The sequence below is a fragment of the Sciurus carolinensis genome, chromosome 1 (genome assembly GCF_902686445.1).
Source record: "Sciurus carolinensis chromosome 1, mSciCar1.2, whole genome shotgun sequence".
Taxonomy (NCBI): Eukaryota; Metazoa; Chordata; class Mammalia; order Rodentia; family Sciuridae; genus Sciurus; species Sciurus carolinensis.
In genome coordinates, this window is record NC_062213.1 from 190,139,963 (window position 1) to 190,159,192 (window position 19,230).

Below are 19,230 nucleotides of genomic sequence, written 5' to 3' on the forward strand. Positions count from 1 at the left end.
GGATCCTCCAGATCTGAGCTTCTCTTTCCCCTGCCCCGCAGCACCCTTTCATCTTCTCAGCTGGGCAGAGGAGCCTCAGCAGCGCTCACCTGACTCTCCCCAGACCAGACCAGTTCGGGGCCCCTCCAGTGAGAGCTGGACCCCCGCCTCTCACCTAGAGTCACCGGTCCCCCGGTCTCTGTTCAGCGAGCCAGCCCCAATGGATGTCATGCCCTAAACCAGAAGGCCAAAGTCAGTCCTCCCAGCCCATGGCCAATGACTAGAAAAGACAGGAGGAGTGTCACAGGAACTTTATTGAGAGGAAACAAGGTCACACCCAGCAGACATGCTTTCTCTTTCTTTCTCTCTCTCGCTCTCGCTCTCTCGCTCGCTCTCTCGCTCTCGCTCTCGCTCTCGCTCTCCATCTCACACACAGTCACACACTCTCTCTCCTCTCATCTCTGGCCTCTGCCACACAGTCCATTCTCAGCCAGGGGTGGGTGGGACACTCCTCAATTCCTAAGAGACAGCGCGGGTCGGGTAGCCCAGTCAGGGGTGGAGTCGGGAGGGAAAAGGGTGCAGAGAGCAGGGGTGGGTGGGACCACCAGCGGTTAGAAGCACCTGACAGCTGCATGAAGAGTGGGATCCCCAGCCCACGGCGGGCTCCGCTCCACTGCTCCCTCCAAGGCTTTCTGAGTCGGGGCAGAGCACTGGAAAGGGTTTGGAAGGGCAGGGCCTCCCACCCCATACTAGTCCTTTTGGAGGGCCGGGGACTGGAGGACAGGGCTGCAGGTAGGTGGCAGGCAGGCTCAGCTCTGGGGCTCCTCGGGAGCCTCCACACCCTCTTCCCCGGCGTTGTCGGCTGTCCAGAGGGTCAAGTTGTCTCGCAGCAGCTGCATGATGAGGGTGCTGTCTTTGTAGGAGTCCTCGCTGAGGGTGTGCAGGTCAGCCATGGCTTCGTCAAAAGTGGTCTTGGCCAGAGTGATGGCTTCCTCGGGGCTGTTGGCAATCTCATAGTGGAAGACGGAAAAGTTCAGGGCCAGGCCCAGGCGGATGGGGTTGGTGGGCGGCATTTCCTTCTTGCTGATGTCCATGGCCTCTTGGTAGGCTGACCGGGCAGAGTCGATGATGCGTTTCTTATCGTCACCAGTGGCCACCTCGGCCAGGTAGCGGTAGTAGTCACCCTTCATCTTCAGGTAGAAAACCCGGCTCTCGGCGTCCCCGGCCTCCTTGATAAGGTGGGAGTCCAGCAGGCCCAGTACGGTGTCGCACACGCCCCGGAGCTCGGTCTCCACCTTCTCCCGGTACTCCCGAACCTCGGGGCCCTTCTCTTCAGAGCCTTCCTCCGTGCCCTTCTGCTCAATGCTGGACAGGACCCTCCAGGCAGCCCTCTGGCCGCCCACCACGTTCTTGTAGGCCACAGAGAGCAGGTTTCTCTCTTCACAGGAGAGCTCCTCACCCTTTTCCACCGCGCCCTTCATGAAGGCTGCCATGTCCTCATAGCGTTCGGCCTGCTCTGCCAGCTTAGCCTTCTGGATCAGACTGGCTCTCTCCATGGCTCTGGGGACAGACAGACTGGCGGCGGGTTAACTGGCTGCCTTGGGACCAATGCTGGACTCTGTGCCTCTCCGACTCTCGGTCTGCCTTTTGGCTGGGTGGCCTGGCCCAGGGTAGGGTGGGGAGGAGCAGGGGCGGGACTGGGGTGCAGGACCTGCCTCCTTCTCCATTTCTGCCCACACCCTTTCCGGCTCTTCCTTAAAGGTAAAAGGGCTGGGATGTGTCAGTGAGTCATCAGGACAGTCAGCAGGAGAAATGCAGGTGTGGGCCCCACCTGGGCAGGCACCTATGGGGGCTCCAGGCTGCCTCCTGCTGTTCGGGGTTGCAATGCAAGAGTGCCCACATTAGGAAGTGGCCCGGATTCCCGAATCGGATCCTCCTTCCCAGCATCTTTCTAGGGCTAAGAATGGCCTCAGCTACCTGCTACTTCACTCTAGGAAGAGCCCCGTGAGCCAGGAGTAGGAGGATGTGGTTCCTCCTTGGCTCAGGTTAGATAGCTCATTTCCATAGAATTTTAGTTTCCCCAGCACTTTCACATCCCCGATCTCACTTCATTCCCTTGGTATCTGTCTACGTACACAGGTCCACAGAGATGGGAACACTAAGTGCCAGAGAGGGGTGAAATTTGCTCAAGATCACACAGCTACCAACTCCCTAAGATGCTTCCCCCACACCCTTCTTCCTTTGACTCTTCTCCCATTGAAGCCTCTGACCTGTGAGTGTCAGCCTCTACTTGGAAGTGAGATCCAGGCTTCTTCCTGAGTCTACCTGAAAATCATCCCAACCCCTGGTCCTCACTCCCTCTCCGGGTACCCTCTGAGCTCCCAGAATGCATAGGTGGCAGCTTTCAGGTTGCCACTTAATGAAGTGTTTAACAAGTGGCCTCTGACGCTCAGGCCCAGCCTTTGTAATTAGTCACCCAGTAGGTTCCTTCAACACCTTCCCCATCACAGCACAATTTTCCCTTTCAAGTTGGTGGCCTGTTGCCACTTGTCTGAGGACTTACCCTCTGGCTCTCCACGCCAGGTCACCTGCCCCCTTGGAGCTGCCTACTATCATGTATCAGCCAGGCTCACCCAGGGTGGGGGCCCGGCTGGTTGGCTGTCCCACTTTCCTGCCTGACTCAGACTGCCTTCTGTCAGAGGCTGGGAAGCAGGCCACCGGGGTGCTCAGTCCAGTTTGGTCCCCCGGGGGGGACGCTAGCAACCTGGGGAGAGACAGGGCTGAGGAAAAGAAGATGGCAATGACACATATCATTTTGTTTTATGGGGCGGCAGTTCTAGCTGAGTGATGTCTCCCCCCAGCTTATCTTCTAGAAGTTTCCCTGTCCCTTCTCTTTGACCATAGCCCTACCCCTGACCCCTTGAGAGAGGCAGAAAGGCCTCAGAGATGGAGACTCCTCTGTTGCCAACCTTCTGTCATTGCAAGTCAGGGGTCTTGTCTTCAGGTTTCACCAAGAATCAACTAAGAGTGTGGCAGTGAGCCCATGAGAGTGGCTGCCGGCTTCTCCGCCCCGCCCTGCCCTACCCAAGGCTCAGAGGGCTCCGAGGTGAAATTCCCCTCTGGGATCCAGCTAGTTTGATCCTTGAGCCAGGGCCACTTCGCAGGCCTGTGTCTCCCCAGCTTCTCTGAGTGTCTGAGCACTCACTTTGCCCACCTGGAGGCCAGAATTCTGAGAATTGAAGCTGAGATCTGCCTCTTTGCCACAAGAAAAAGTAGGGACTTCTGGGCTAATGTTATAGGGTTTACAAGAAAGCAGAAGGGATTTTAGGCCTGACACCCTGAGGGTTTTGCTCTAATCAGAGCACGGATAGAAAATGATAGGAAGGAATTATATTAGAATACCAACTTACAGAGAATGTCTTTAAGCAGACAGACTCCCAGACTTTTGATTTTTTATTATCTCCAAACTATTAATATGTCCTGTTTTCCATGAGACAGAGGAAACTAGTATCTTTAGAATCAACTGCCAGAGTTCAATTCTTACAAGTCATGGTTACCTTGGCCAAATGACAACCTCTGTGAGTTTCAGTTCCTGTAGGCGTAAAATGAGGCTAGTAAGGATTAAATTAGTTAATGAAAAGCACTTAGTAGAGTGGATGGTAACTATTACTATGTGAAAAAGCCAGCCAACTTTATTATTACAAACATATACAAACAAAGCACTAACCAAGAGCCAAGGTCTATGAAAAGAGGAAGGGCCCCAAATCAGTCCTTAGTTGAAGACCAGATCCTGCCCAGGTGGGTGTCCACAGCAGGGGGGGACAGTTTTCCCAGAGCCTTTCCTCTCCAGATCCATGAATGGGGAGGCCCTCAGCACTGCCTCCTTCCTATCCATCTAGGACACTCCTCTGGTCTCAGCAGGCCCTGGGCCCTTAAGGACCTTCTTTTGCACTATCATCCAGCTTGGGTTTCCCCAAGTTCTGGGGGAAACCTGGGGATCCCAGGACAGTGAGAGCCTGGCAGGCCTAGGAATTTCAGTTTCTTCTAAATCCAAGAAGCATTCCCTTCCCATGCTTCAGCCAGGCGGCCTGGTGGTCATAGCACAGGTTCCATGCCCTGAGTACACCCAAGCAGACGAAAGGAAACCCTCTCATCCCCCTTCTCCTCTGTTGAGGCTCAGGGATGAATCTGGAGTCAGGCTGCCTGACACCTCCTGCCAGCTCTGGCCTGTCGATCCTGACTCAGTTCCTGTCTGTTACCTCCCTTTGCCTCCAGGCTTCCATTTCCCAAGTCCAGGAGCCCAGGCGGGCAGGAGGCAGCAGGCCCTACCTAGCAGGGCACAAAGCTCTACATCAGCTGCCTGAGTCAGCAGGACAGGAGCTGGGGCTGCAGCCCAAGTGGGCTCTCCTCATCCTGCCTGCCACCGTCCCACCCTTCTGGAGCATCCATCCTACCAGTGTACTCAAGGCCCAGGTCCACGTTCAACCAGTCCTTTCTTCACTGGTAGGAACAGACTTTGAAGAGCCGTGCTACTGAGAAAGCAGCAGCCAGTTGCTATCTACCTTCTCTGAGAACAGAGATGGAGTTTTCTGTTTGCAACTAGAGGGATTCTAGTTAGCTTCCAGAAAGACCTTCAAAGTAAATTTCTCAGTCTTTAAAATAATCAAATTAAACAGGTGACCAGAGAAGGCTCTAACACCTTTTCCTGGCTAGTTGTGAGTAAGAGTCCAGTTATGTAGGTAAGGGCTCTCTCTACTAGTTGCCTTTAGGAATGGATCCTAGATTACTTTTAAGTGATTCAGCCGTCATGAGTCTTTTTCTCTTCAAGGTGCTGTGGCTCAAAGTACCCCACATCTCCGGTCTGGTCTAGGAGATAATGTGGAATTTATGGAAGGAGAATGGAATGAGGTCAGGGTGTTGGACTGCATTCCAGCTCTGTTATAAGGCCTTGGACAGGTCCCTTCCTGCCCCTAGGCTTCAACTTTCCCATTAGTAGGAGGTGGCCCATACCAGCTCCAAACCCCGGTAGAGTTTAGGGCTTCTCCAAGACCCCATCTATTCCTGGGGTATGCAGAAGGGTTAGCAGTTGGGGCATAGACCAGGTTCCAAACCTGGATTTGGTGCTTTGCCAGCTGGGTGACCTTAAGCAGCTCCTGCACCTTCCTGGAGTCTCAGTTCCCTCACCTGTAAAAAGCCTGAAATCAGCTGGGCGCCGGTGGTACACAACTGTAATCCTAACTACTTGGAAGGCTGAGGCAGGTAGATTGAAAAGTTCAAGGCCAGCCTCAGCAACTTAATGAGACTCTGTCTCAAAATGAAGTCAAATAAGGGCTGGGGATGTAGCTTAGTGGTAAAGCATCCCGGGGTTCAATCCTTAGTACTAAAGACAAACAGAACAAAGGCTGACATCTTCTTGGGTTACGGTGAGAAAATGGGACCTGGCACTTGGCAAGCCCTTGCTGAATGACAGCAGTAATTAGTTTGTAATTTAATTTGGTACTTGGGATTGAACCCAGGAGTGCTTTGCCACCAACCTACACCTCCAGCCCTTATTTTACTTTTTATTTTGAGATAGGGCCTCACTAAGTTGCTGCTGAGGCAGACCTGTGATCCTCCTGTGAGCTCCTGTGAGTTGCTGGGATTATGAGACTGTGCCTGGTTTAGTAGTTTTCGGCTGCTGGTACGGTGTGCATGCCTGTGTCTCTCTCCATGTGGGATAGCAGCTGGGGAGAGGAAGGTTCCATGAGACTGTTTCACTGGGCTGGGCTCAGTTCAGGGGGTGTGAGTTCCAGACCGGAGTTAACTCCTGTGTTGGTCTGGGTTGGGGCCTTTCAGAGTTCAGAGGTCAGCTGAAGTTCCAAGGTGTCTGGGGGATAGAGTAGAGGCTGTAAGGCCACTTCTCCCACCTCCCTCCTGGTTTTGCTGTTTCCAGAGCACTGGGGACAGGTTGGAACAAAGCTGGAAGTGAGGGTCAGCCAAAATGTTCTGCATTCCCCACAGCCCCAAAGTAAAAAGCAGCACAGTCGAGGGTATGGCAAGAAGAGGGGAATCTTTATTTTGGTTATAAAAGGTTGCAAGACAAGCAGCCCCCAGTCCTGGGCTCAGCTGGTTTTCCCACACCTGGCCTGGTTTCCTTTAGGTCTTCTAAGGAACACGGTGCTGTGCAGAGCCAGCTCCATCCCTCAGTGCCTGGGGCAAAGGATACAGGCTCCCTCCTTGCATCCTACCTACTGGGGGAGGGGATGGGGCCGTGGGAACAGTGTCAATCTGGTTGTGCTTAGAACAGTCACCCAACTTGTTCAGCAGCGTCATCAACACCCCAGACGGCTCCTTATGAAACCTGCTCAGCTTGACTATGGCTATGCCTGATTTGGGGGGCGGGGGGGTGCAGGCTGTAAGGCAAGATTCCTGAAGAGTCTTGACACTTCACAAATCTGGGGAAGGGGAAGGAAGGGGCGGAAGGGAGGGAGTTTCAGCATCATGTTACAGGTATTGTGCTGACGGCTGCATTATGGCTTCCTACACTCTGGCCAGCGTGGAGTGGGGGCGGGGCAAAGAGGCCAACCCCGCCCCCTCTTGGGGGCCCTAGAGAGCACACACTGTAGGGCAGGCAGGGGCAGAGCCTGTAGGCACAGATGGTGGCAGGTGGGCCACAGGTTAGGCAGGTGGAGGTGCCGGGTGCCTGGCTCCCCCCAGGCCACTCCTGGAGAGGCAGAGAGCAGCGGTCCTCAGGAGGTCCTTAAGCCCCTGCACACACTGGAGATCCCGGGCAGGACGGCAAAGAAGGAGAAGAGAGAGGGTTAGCAGGATGGGAGGAGAGAGGGGACCTAAGGGGCCCATGGTGGGGACAGGGGCTACCACAGCGCCTGCCTCTCCATCAGAGAAGGGCCAGGGCTTGGGCAGCAGGCAACCAAGCAGGAGAGAAAACAGGCAGGTGAGAGAAAGCTCAGCAGGGACAGAAAGCCAGGACCAGGAGTGTTAGTGACCAAGGGCCCCTGTACATCAGGACACCACCGTGACAGGCCCAGGCACCTCAGAGAAGGTGCCGCATCCTCCCCAACCTCACCCTTCACCTCCTTGTCCAGCAGGACAGCTGCTCTGAGAAGTCACTTTCTCAGCCCAGCCCAGGGCAGGACTAAGATCCTTCCGCTCGAGGGGAGCCCTGGGGACCTGCCACCACCAGCACACACACCGCACCACACACGGACAGATGGATGGGCTCCATGGGGTTGGCGAGGCATGCGGTGAAGATGAAATGGTGTGTGAGGGGAGCGGGCAGTGCTGGCCGCCGGCGAGATACGTCTTACCAGCTAACCCTCTGCAAAGAGGCCTGTTAGCTCCCCTCAGGCTGTGCAGGAGATGGCAAAATCCTGACAGGTGTCCTCCTGGGGGAGATACCAGAGAGGTGGGCCAGGGTTACGAGTTGTCTGGCTGGGCCCTACTGCCCAGGCGGGGGTTGGGGGTGCCAGGGAGGCTCTGCTCACAAACTGGAATCGACCATCTCAAACATTTCCTTAGCATCTGAGGGCTCCAAGTCTCTGAGGCAGGGGAAGGGGGAGGGGGTGAAGAGGGGACAGGAGGGCTTAGCCACAGCCTCCTCTACTCTGCCTCCCAAAGACAGAGCTCCATGAGGGGAACTTCAGTCAGACCTTTCTCTCTGTCTCCCCAGGGAAGACAAGATCGAACCAAGGGCTGCCAGCTGCCTGCGCAAAGGAAAAGCAAACAAAAACCAAACCAAAGCAAATCAACTCTTAAAAACAAAAGTTTTATTACAAGCAGAAACAAAGAAGAATACTGGCTTAAATAAAAGGCAGGTGGGAGCCCCATCCTCCAGCCAGCTTCCTCCCCACCTCCCAGGGTCACTGCATGAGGGCCCGGGGCCTGAGGCTGGGGCGAAGCTGGTTCTCCCAGAAGGGCCCTCTGCTGGCCCACTTTCCAGTTCTGTGACCCACTGGCCTCTGGAGCAAGGAAGGACAAGATCAGGTGACTTCCTATGTCACTTTCCAAGGGCTTCAGCCCACTTGAAGGGACAAGGAGGAGACTAGGGGATAATTCTTTATTCTTATTTTTTTGTGGTGCTAGGAATTGAACCCAGGGCCTTGTGCCTGCGAGGCAAGCACTATACCAACTGAGCTATCTCCCCAGCTCTCAGTAATTCTCTATTTTGATAAGAAACTACATTTTCCAGCAGGAGGGACATCCTCGGAGCTTCTGGCCCAGATTTAGGTCACCCTTCACAGGCCTTTTGGCCCATCCTGCTCCTTCCTTCCTATTCTCTGGGTGGAAGCCCCCAGCTGGCAGAAACACCTTGTCCTCTAGTCCCTGGCACTGGGTTCCACACTTAGAGCTCTGAGGAGGGGGTGTGGCTTTAGGATGAATGGCGGCCACTCCCCAAAGCCATCACCCCACCCACCACACCCAGCCTCAGCCAGTCTGGACAGGTCTTAGCTGGAAGCCTAACCTGGGGGCTGAGTGGCAAGAGATGGGATGGTAGAGTCTCCAGTCCCTGGCTGTCTGAAGTCCATAGAGGAGGAAAAGAGGATGGTGTCTGAGTCCCAGTGGGAGGACAGGGGTCTCCTGTGACCAATGCATGTTCCCTATCCCATGGCTTAAGGTGCTCCTGAATCCAAGGGGAGCAGGGAAAAGGGGCAGCCCAGGGGATGTGGGAGCCAGCCACACTCATACAAGAGCACACGAGCACACGCACACACACACGCACTCACAGCCAGAAGGTCTCTTGTAGTAAACTTATTAAAACCAACTAGCCTGCTGATACCCCTTCACCTGGCCACTACACAGATAGCAACACGACTGACTACTTTTTCCATTTAAAAAAAGGCTATGTAGAAAAGAGGTCTATAAAATTGTGCAAAATATCCAGCAGTAATAAACCCATTTCAAGTATTGCCAGCATGAGAATAACCCGCCTATCCCCAGCCCTGACTCGGGAGAGACATAGTAGGGCAGCCTGGGATCCTTTAGAGAGCCTCCATGGGCAGGGCAAGGGCCAGGACCCCCTTCCTACTGTGCTGCCCAGGACTCTACAGGAGCTGAGGTTCTGGCTGCCTGGCTGGCTGCCCCCCGATTGCCCACTGGAACCCCAGCCCTATCCTGTTGGTCAACTCCAAACAAACAAAAGACCAAACCCCCAATAGTAGAAAGAACAATGATCATCATAAAGAGAATGCAGGAGCCCCCACACCAAAGCAGCCCACTGACACCTCCTCTCTGTGGTCTCAGGTCCAGAGTTGCTGCTCAGTAGTCCTGTTTCACCTGAGGCCCCAGCTCAGCAAGGCCCAGGCAGTGGCCCACCTGGGAGGCTTCCCGCTTAACTCACGCCTCTCTCACACAGGCTCACCCTGGCACTGGCGGAGACTTCACAGAGTCCCCTGTGGCCTCCTGAGGCTCTGGCTCTCCTATCATTCCTGCCACTGATCAGCTGAGACCTAGGGCCCAAGGCTGTGGGAACCTGGGTTTGGGGAGCAGAGGGTTCAGCCAGGGAACGGTTCAGGAAAAGCCACGCAGAGTGGAAAATAAATACGAAAAGACTCAGTCTTTGGCAGCTCTGTTTCCCTTGGATGGAATGGGGAGGGTCCTGGCAGGTGTGGAGGGCGGCAGGCGAATACGGAGGGGTGGACAGGCCAGCAGGCACCAAGTACTGAGCCACATTCAAGGGTGGCCTCCTACCATGCTGGCATCTGGCTTGGCTCCACAGGCTGGCTCATCACTTCTGATGGGCGAGGGCAACACGGTGTCAGACTGCACGAATCCCCTCCGGTCAATCAGGCTTCCAAAACACAAGGGCACAATGATACATGAGGACCGCGTCCAATGCCAAAGCTCCAGGCCAGGAGCTAGATGGCAGCGTCAACACTTGGCCAGGGAAAGACTGGTCCTAGCAAGGCTGAGGAAAGGGAAGCTGCTCTCTGTCTGGGGCTAAGGTGCTCCCTCTGAAAGGCCTCTCTGTCTCTGGACACCTAGTTTTGGCCACAACATTTATCCACTGTTAATTCAAACTGACCCACCTGTCTGATTGGCTAACAAGCCAAGCTGCAAGTGAGGGAAAAGCAAGGCATAAGCATCTGGAAATTGTGAAATTCCTACTGTCCCTTCCCCACCATGCAGGCCAGGTCACAGGAATACTGGATGGGACCAAGCATTGCAAGGATGGGGGAGAACAGAGTGTCCTCAGCAATTTCACTCCTGTTTTGGAGCTCTGGTGCCCCCTGGTGTCAAGATGGACAGGGAACTTCCCAGCAGGATAGACACCCCACCCAGTGCCAACTGGAAAGGCAGCATTGTTCAAGTGTGGCCACAACAGTCCCTGTGATCATCCCTGAGGGTAGGATTATATAGAATATCTAATAGTCCTTAATATTTTGTACTTAATTTTTTCCTACAAAGAGTTCATGTGACCAAAAATGACAAACTTGCACAAATTTCTTTATGTGACAAAGGCGGAATGCATTCTGCATAGGACAGTGGGCAGAGGATGTCTAGTGTAGGGAGGAGTCTGTCAAGGTCCAGAACCTCTGTGAGGACGTGGATCTGTGGACCTACAGAGCCTCCCTCCACGGGGACCTCTCTCCTGTACCCTGTGGCTTACCTGGGAGGTAGGGGCCCACAGAGCACAGCACAGCAGTTGGTGATAATACTTTTATGGCTGTAGGGGTTGACAGAGGCCTCACCGCCCCTCTTGCTGGACCATGAGCCTTTGATCTGCAAGCATGAAGGAGGCCTGGGTCAGCTCTACTTTTTTTTTAAACATGATGCTGGAGATTGAACCCAGGGCCTTGTGCATGTTAAGCACACACTTTACCCTAGATTCCTCCCCCTACCTTTTTTTTTTCCCCCTCCAGTACTGGGTATTGGAGTCAGGGCCTCATGCATGCTAGGCAAGTGCTTTACCAGTGAGCTAGAGCCCACAGCTATCTTTTTGGGGTCCATTTTTCTTGCTTGCTTTTTTTTTTTTTTTTTTTTTTTTTTTAATACTGGGGATTGAACCCAGGGGTGCTTTGTCACTAAACTACATTTCCCAGTCCTTTTTATTTTTTATTTTGAGATAGGCTCTCACTAAGTTGCTGAGGCTAGCCTTAAACTTGTGATCCTCCTTCCTTAGCATCCCAAGTAATTGAGATCACCGGTATGAATGTCTGGTTTTCTAGAGGCTGGGGAAAGTCTACCAACTGTCAAACCAGTTCTGGTTGAACTATTAGAGGGACATGTCTTTAACACAGGTTATTCAATGACAATGTGGGAGATCACCAGATGTCAGGGGTCCCCAGCAGAGATCAGAAGGTCTTAACCAGAACAGAAGACAATAGAACCAAAGAGAAGTCTCCAGAGGAAAGTCTGTGGGTCAATCTCTCCCTCCTCTGGGTAGTATTTAATGCACAGGGCTCAGGCTGACCTGGCTGTGAACCCTGACCCCGCCACTCACTAGCTACCTAATCCTGGGTAGATCATTTCTCAGTCTGTCATCATTTGAAAAAACAGGGACAATATTAATTCTCAGCTAATACTACTAATTCTCAGACTAGTGAATCATTAGACAAAATCTGGCCGATCTCTAACCCTGTGAAGTCAGCTATCAAAGGCACTGAGGGGTTTAGCAGTGAAGACCTGCCTAACTAAAACCCAAACGGCCCTAAACTTATCGTGCCGTAGCACTTCCTTTTGCTTAAGCTGGAAATACCCTACAGAATCAGCACCCAGGAAACCACTCTGGGACATGCTGGCTGATGTCATTTCTGCTCTTGCCAATCACCCAGCACAGGATACCATCATGCGTGTTGAATTTTGTTTCCCCAGATGAGAGGCCGAGGTCATGGAATGTGTTTTCTTTGGATAATGGTCTCTGATCAGTATCAGATGGTGGACCAGGGAGCACATGCTCTGGTTTGCTTTTTATTGTTTGGAGGATGGGGAGGGGAGAGCAGGTCTGGAGTTGGGTAGGGAGGGTCAGTGGAGTCCCACTGCCCTGTCTCTCTGCAGTTCTCAATATGAATCCTTCAGGGAGCCACAGTCACAGTGCTGCTGCCTACAGGGGCGGCATGGCAGAGTAGAGCAGGGCTGTGACTTCTGGGCACCGACCCTGGCTCTGCCCCTTCCAGGCCGTGTGACCCTGAGGCACATCTCTCAGCCATCCAGTAGAGGAAAGGCATTCCTGCGCTTCTGCATAGGCTAGGCAAAAGGACCTGAAGAGATGATGGGGACTTCAGGGACTCCATAAGTGGCCACGCACTGGCCAGCCATGAGTGCTGCCTCTGTGAGGCACTGAGTAGAACTTGGGGAACTCAGGAGGCTGCTCTGAGGGGCCAAAGCACATGGGGATCTCAGGAGCCCGCATCGAGAGTTCCAGGCCGGGGAACAGGTCTGGCCACCCTTCACCTCCACCCAGGCTGCCCCAGCAGTCTGCCAGGCCGGGCTGCCCTTGGCCACCCCAGGCTCCCTTGGCCCAGCTTCCGCCTTACTCACGTCCTCGTTAGTTGTCAGGTTGGAGGCGACGAGGTAAGTATGAAACCCTGAGAGGCCCAGAATGGACCAGATGGAGAAGAAGCAGATCACCAACTCCAGCACAGTGGGACAGTCAAGGACATACACGGAGGAGTGGGGTGGGAGCCTCCCTGGGCCTGGGAGCTTGCCACACTCCTCCTTTCTCAACATCCTTCTCTGGAGTTACTTCCCAGACAGGTGACAAGTTTTGGAAGCTTTCTGTGGCCCAGTCACCACTTCTCAGCAGGATCACCTGCTGTTCCCCAGGAGGGGTAGGGAGTTTCCTCCAGAACAAGACAAGAGTGGGATGATGGACAGCAGAGGAAACTGAGGATCCCAAATGTGGAGCCTCAGACATAACACAGCCCAGGGAGCTCAGTGTGCTTTCTTTCAGGACCCTGAAGATGGGACAGAGCTTCCTGGGAGTTCTCAGTCAACTCAGCCCCCAAGCCACCCCATTTAGGATGGGCCCCAGCCTGGCATGAACAGAAGCAGCTGGTCCATGGGATTCTAGAGGTCAGATACAGACTTGACTGCTCCCTCCAGGGACCTGCTCCAGGGCAGGGGCCTTGGTTCCCACCCAGCTAACAAAGGATATCTTGCTGGTGTCTCCTTCAGAGTGGAGAGGAAGTTGCTTCTCTGAGAGCCTGGGAGAAGAAACAGAAGAAGACACAGCTCAGAGGGGCGGTGTCCCCAGGCCTTGACCCCACTGAGCTTGCCGCTCAGGCCCTCCTGCTTCCCTCTGCCCTCCCTCCAACTCACGCAGAGTCAGGTGAGTGACCACGCAGGCGAAGATGAAGGCCGTCAGGAATGAGAGGGAGAGAATAAACGCATAGAAGAAGCGGTAGTTCCGTCTCCCCACACAGTTGCCCACCCAGGGGCAGTGATGGTCAAACCGCTCTGGAAAAGGCCAGGGGATGGGTTAGTGTGTCTGGCCTCCACTCGGGTGTCTAGAGTCCTCAACCCCCGCGTTCTCCGCACCAGCAGGCTCCGTCCCTTTGGGTCTGCCACGCACTGGTTCCCACTGCCTGACACGTTCGTCCCTCTCTTTTCTTGGTGAGCAGTGATGCCTCCTTCATGCCTTGGCTGCAAAGCCACTTCCTTAAAAAGTCCCCTCGGCCCCCAGATTAGGTGGAGGCCCCCTGTTGTCTGCTCCATTGCTCCTCTCACAGCACTGGGCCCATGTGTGTTTAGATACCTACTCATGATCACCAGACTGGCTAACTGGTCCTGCTTGATTATAAGCCCTGAGAGGGGCTGTGGTGACCTCATACAGTGCTGAATCCCCAGGGTTCATCACTGTCCTTGGGACAATGACCTACAAAAAGTACAGGCTGCCTGACCTGCTACTTCAGCCACATGCCATCAGCCAATGACCCTGTCCCCTCTTCTAGGACTAGAGGTCCAGGGAGGGGCCGGGCCGCTATGTACCTCTCAGAGAGCAGGCATCTGGGCCAGGGCTGAGCTCACACTGGGGCTATGTCCCTGGGGTGGGCCACACCCAGACTGGTGAGGAAAGTCCCTGTGGGAATGTGGGTCACAAACCCGTTGCAGGCTTCAGGCCAAGACTAGTGCCCTTAGAGGAGGCGGGTGGGGCAGACTCTCAGGGGTGAGTGACGCCCACTGAGTCACCCCCTGTGCTGCCTGCCGTCATGGGTGTTCCCCACTGCTCTCCCGCGTGGGACGTGCTGAGCTGGCACAGTGAGCTCACTGCCCTGAGCACTGTGCACTGTCACCATGGCTCAGCTCGCCTGGGTCCTTGCACAGTGTCTCCCTTATGGCCCACTCCCAGGGGACCTCCTTGGGTCCCCATCAGAGCTGCACAGCCTCTGGAGAGCAGGGCAAGGAGACAAAGCAAGCACTAAAGTGGGGGTCAGGGGTGCAGTTTCCAGTCGCAGTTACATCCTCACCACTTCACCAGCTTGACCCTAGACCCTCCCCAACACTGGGAATCACAGCAAAGTCTACAGTACCGCTGGCCCTGGACCGCTGGGTGGTAAACCATTCTCTTTCCGGTCCAAATGTATGAAGTGTGAGAAGCTGGATGACTGAGGACCAACCGAAGCCAGGAGAAATGTTCAAGGTCTCTGTCTGCCCCCCACTTCAGAGCTGGGGGTTAAGGGACCTGCCAATCCTGATGCCACTGGTCACACTCAGAGCCCATCCTCCGTCACGGCAAATCTGAGCAAACCAGACTTCCTGCCCTGCCTTGGATTTCAGACACTGCCCACCGTGCCCTACACATGACCTGCTGTCCCCAGGACTCAGTCTGTCTCAGGCATCCCTGCATCCCTCCGCGGCCTCCCACTCACCCACACAGTTGTCGCAGACGCTGCAGTGTGAGGTCCGGGGCGGCCGAAACATCTTGCAGGTGAAGCAGTACTTGAGCTTCACCATCTGCCCATTGATCATCACCTCCCGCGTCCGAGGGGGCGGCCGGTATGTGGAACTGCCTGTGTTGTCTGAGGGCAGGAAGAGAGAAAGGTAGAGGGTACCCAGGCAGCCCAGGGCAGGACCTGGCCACAACAGAAGCCTCAGGGAAACTGTGTCCCAGGAACAAATGGAGGTGTGTCTGTCCCTGGCCTAAGGCAGGGACAAATATGAAGAGCTGCTACCAGGTCCTGAGGCTTCTCATGCACCACGCACTCTGTTGATGCTTAACACAGCTCCTCACACTCCTGCTGGCCTTGCTCAACTCTGAGAAGGGCCACCAGAGATGGAGTTCCCAGGAAGGTTGAGTGAGATCAGTTCAGGCACATCCTATCAAGTGTGATCTAGGTCCCAGTTCACGGGAGGTTCAGGAGATAGAGGAACAAAGTAAACACCACGAGGAAACAATCAGATCTAAAACCAGACGCCTAGCAGACCACTGGTCTGGCCTCTAACAAAAAGTCAATATCACTTATAAAAAGAGGAGAAATGGTTCAACATTAAGAAAAGACACAGGGCTGGCGCTGGAGCTCAGTGGTAGAGCACTTGTCTCCCACGTGCGAGGTACTGGGTTCCATCCTCAGCATCATACAAAAATAAAAAGAAAAGAGATATTGTGTCCATCTACAACTAAAAAATGTTTTTAAAAAAGACATAAATAAATGCAATACATGATCTTTGAGTGGATCTTCTTTTGAGAAAAGAAACAAAACAAAAAGTCCGACAGCAACAAAAGGTATTTGGAGGGCAAGTAGGCAAATCTGACTGGGTTAAAAATTAGGGAATTATTAGCTGCGCACAGTGGTGGCCCCTGTAATCCCAGCAACTCAGGAAGCTGAGGCAGGAAGATGATAAATTCAAAGCCAGCCTCAACAACTTAGCAAGACTCTGTCTCAAACTAAAAAATTTAAAAAGGGCTTGAGGAGGGCTGGGGTTGTAGCTCAGTGATAAGCACCCCTGGGTTCAATCCTTAGTACCAAAAAAAGGGAACTATTAATTTTCCTAGGTATGACAATGGAATAACGGGTTGTATAGGAGGTGTCTTAAATTTTGAAGATGTGTGTTGAAATACTTATGAGTAAACTCTCTATGACATATTGAGAAATGGTTTAATAAGAATATACAGGGGCTGGGGTTGTGGCTCAGTGGTAGAGCGCTTGCCTAGCATGTGTGAGGCACTGGGTTCCATCCTCAGCAGCACATAAAAAAATAAACAAATAAAATAAAGGTACTGTGTCCATCTATAACTAAAAAAGAAAAAGAATACATACATATGACATAAATAAGACACTATTAAGAATTACGTCACTGAATCTAGATGGTTAATGCATAGGAATTTTTTTTCTTTTTTTTTCTTTTTGGTGCTGAAGATTGAACCCAGGGGCGTTTTACAACAGAGACACACCTCAGTCCTTTTTATTTTTTAGAGACACAGTCTCATTAAGATGCTGAGGCTGGCTTTGAACTTGTGATTCTCCTGCCTCAGCCTTTGGAGTCACTGGGATTATAGGCATGTGTCACCATGCTTGGCTCCAAGACCTTTTTATTTTTTTAATATTTTTAATTTTTTTTCTTTTGTACTAGGGACTGGTTCCAGGGGTGCTTTACCACAGTTGTAACCCCAGTCCCTTATTTTGAGACAGGGTCTCACTGAGTGGCTGAGGCTGGCTTCAAGCTTATGATGCTCGTGCTTCAGCCTCCTGAATAGCTGGGACCACAGTTGTGCACCACTGTGCCTGGAAAAAGCACTTTTAAGAATTTTTGTTCCTGGGTTGGGGTTGTGGCTCAGCGGTAGAGCACTTGCCTAGCATGTGTGAGATATTGGGTTTGATTCTCAGCATAACATGTAGATAAAGTAAAGGTCCATTGACAACTAAAAAAAAAAAAAAAAGAAGAAGAAAAAAGAATTTTTTTTTCCTTGAAGATATCATTAAAAGAATGAAATGGCAATTTCAGAGTAGGAGGAAATATTTATAAAATATTTATCTCATGAAGGACTTCTATCTGGATATATAAAGTATTCCAGTAAGTCAGTAAGAAAAGTCAGACAACAGAATACAAATGTGGAAAAGCACATAAGCAGGCATTTCCTAAACAAGGTTGTCCTAATGGCCAATAAGCACATAAAAAGGTGCTTATTATATTCATGAATCAGCAGGGAAATACAATTTTCAAACCATAATATGCTACTATTACACATGTACCAGAATGGCTAAAATTAAAAAAATTAAAAATACCAAGTATTGATAAAAAGGCGATTATCAAGAATACAAGCAACAATAGGTGTTGGAGAGGATGTGGGGAAAAAGGTACACTCATACATTGCTGGTGGGGCTGCAAATTAGTGCAGCCACTCTGGAAAGCAGTGTGGAGATTACTTAGAAAATTTGGAATGGATCCACCATTAGACCCAGCTATCCCACTCCTTGGCCTATACCCAAAGGACTTAAAATCAGCATACTACAGAGATACAGCCACATCAATGTTCATAGCTGCTCAATTCACAATAGCCAGACTGTGGAACCAACCTAGATGTCCTTCAATTGATGAATGGATAAAGAAACTGTGGTATATATATACAATGGCATATTACTCAGTTATAAAGAAAATAAAATTATGGCATTTGCAGGCAAATGGATGAAATTGGAGAATATCATGCTAAGTGAGATAAGCCAATCTCAAAAATCCAAAAGATTTCACTGATAAGTGGATGATGACACATAATGGGGGGTGGGAGGGAGGTAAGAATGGAGGAAGGAGGGACTGTATGGAGGGAAAAGAGGGGTGGGAGGGGTGGGGGGAAGGAAAAAATAACAGAATGAATCAAACATCATTACCCTATGTAAATGTATGATTATGCAAATGGTATGCTGTTACTCCATATGTACAATCAGAAACAACATGGATCCCATTTGTTTACAATAGAAATAAATTTTAAAAAATAAATAAATAAAAATAAAGATTAAAAAAAAAAAAAGAAAGAAAAAGAAAATGTTCCCCAAAAAAAGCAAAGCAACTTGACATCTATGACTACTTTCTACTTTGGCAGATGCACTCATCTACTCTGCTCCATCCACCAGAAAGAGGTGTGCGTGAGGTGACAGGTGCCCAGGGACGTGTACAAGGGTGCTCACAGCAACAATTCACATCACAGGCAAACTCTGGAGCTACCCAAATACCCCCACAGATTTTTTTTTTAAGTATATTTACACAATATAATTTTAAACAGCAATGAGAATGAATGATTCTCTATTATGTACAATATAAACAACTCTTATAAATATCACATAAAGAAACCAGACACTACACTGGGCATAGTAGTACACACCTGTAATCCCAGTCGCTCAGGATGATGAGGCAGGAAGATCACAAGTTTAAAGCCAGCCTCAGCAAAAGCGAGGCGCTAAGCAACTCAGTGAGACCCCGTCTCTAAATAAAATACAAAATAGGGCTGGGGATGAGGCTCAGTGGTCGAGTGCCCCTGAATTCGATCCCTGATGTCCAAAATAAATAAATAAATAAATAAATAAATTCATAAATAAATAGGGCTGGAGATGTATCTCAGTGATAAAGCACTCTAGGTTCAAATCACAAAAAAAGGAAGAAACGGGACTCAGGTTGTGGCTGAGTGGTAGAACGTGTGCCTAGCATGTGAGGCACTAGGTTCGATTCTCCGTACCACATATAAATAAATGAATAAAATAAAGGGTTTATCAACAGCTAAAAAAATTTTTTTTCTTTAAAAAGAAAGGGAAAGAACAGAAGGAAACCAGACACCTCAAATCACAAAATGTTCAAAACAGGCAAAAGTAATCAGTACTACTGATTAGAAATCAAGATGTAGTTATCCTTGGGGGTGGGACAGTAGTCAGAAAGGGACACAAAGGGGGCTCCTGAGGTGGTGGTCACATACAGTGTTTTATTTTGGCACTGATCTCGTGTGTTCGGCTTGTGAACACACACGCACCCAAAAGAACACTTATAATTAGCAGACTTTTGCTAAACTCATTATACGTCCATAAAAAAATAAAGAGAAAAACAAGAAAACAAGAAAAGCTGAAGTAACTGATTGGAGGTCCCACAGTCGGCGTATGAGCAGAGCAGGAATCTGAACCCAGGTCTGCCATGTGCCAAGTCCAAGGTTCTACCCATTAAGCCTCTAGGTACCTCAGGCCACCGAGGAACGAAGTCCCAGAGCAGTGGCTCCTTCCCAGACAGAAGCCTGAGAGTCACGCGGGGCAGCCAGGGACCCCCGGCTGTCACTGTGCCCCCAGTCACCACCTCCAGCCTTCAGCGTGGCGGCTTGCCTCCCATGAGTATGCGCTG

General features: G+C 51.5%; 2 protein-coding genes across 12 annotated transcripts in view; both read right to left on the bottom strand.

Annotated features, from left to right (window-relative positions):
* The window catches only part of Zdhhc18 (zinc finger DHHC-type palmitoyltransferase 18), a 52,836-nt gene that overhangs the window by 18,486 nt on the left and 15,120 nt on the right, over positions 1 to 19,230 (bottom strand). For 5 of the 11 annotated variants that reach the window (XM_047547005.1, XM_047547067.1, XM_047547076.1 and 2 more), the window contains 7 exons: positions 14,787 to 14,936; positions 13,237 to 13,374; positions 13,073 to 13,121; positions 12,457 to 12,559; positions 10,586 to 10,698; positions 9,667 to 9,766; positions 6,010 to 6,735 (listed from right to left, as the gene is read on the bottom strand). In XM_047547005.1, the coding sequence (XP_047402961.1) occupies positions 6,637 to 6,735; positions 9,667 to 9,766; positions 10,586 to 10,698; positions 12,457 to 12,559; positions 13,073 to 13,121; positions 13,237 to 13,374; positions 14,787 to 14,936 (752 nt within the window). In that variant the 3' untranslated portion in view covers positions 6,010 to 6,636. Of the gene's footprint in view, positions 1 to 6,009; positions 6,736 to 7,286; positions 7,365 to 7,725; positions 9,767 to 10,585; positions 10,699 to 10,993; positions 12,177 to 12,456; positions 12,560 to 13,072; positions 13,122 to 13,236; positions 13,375 to 14,786; positions 14,937 to 19,230 lie in introns of those variants that run through there. The other 6 variants (XR_007107897.1, XR_007107896.1, XR_007107898.1 and 3 more) reach the window with 4 other exon arrangements.
* On the bottom strand, positions 286 to 2,473 carry Sfn (stratifin). Its single transcript, XM_047547103.1, has one exon. The coding sequence runs from the start codon at positions 1,533 to 1,535 to the stop codon at positions 789 to 791; it is 747 nt and encodes a 248-aa protein (XP_047403059.1). The 5' UTR covers positions 1,536 to 2,473; the 3' UTR covers positions 286 to 788.

What these genes read in the sequence shown, in the direction of transcription:
- Sfn (XM_047547103.1), bottom strand. Translation starts at nt 1,535, where the DNA reads ATGGAGAGAGCCAGTCTGATCCAGAAGGCTAAGCTGGCAGAGCAGGCC.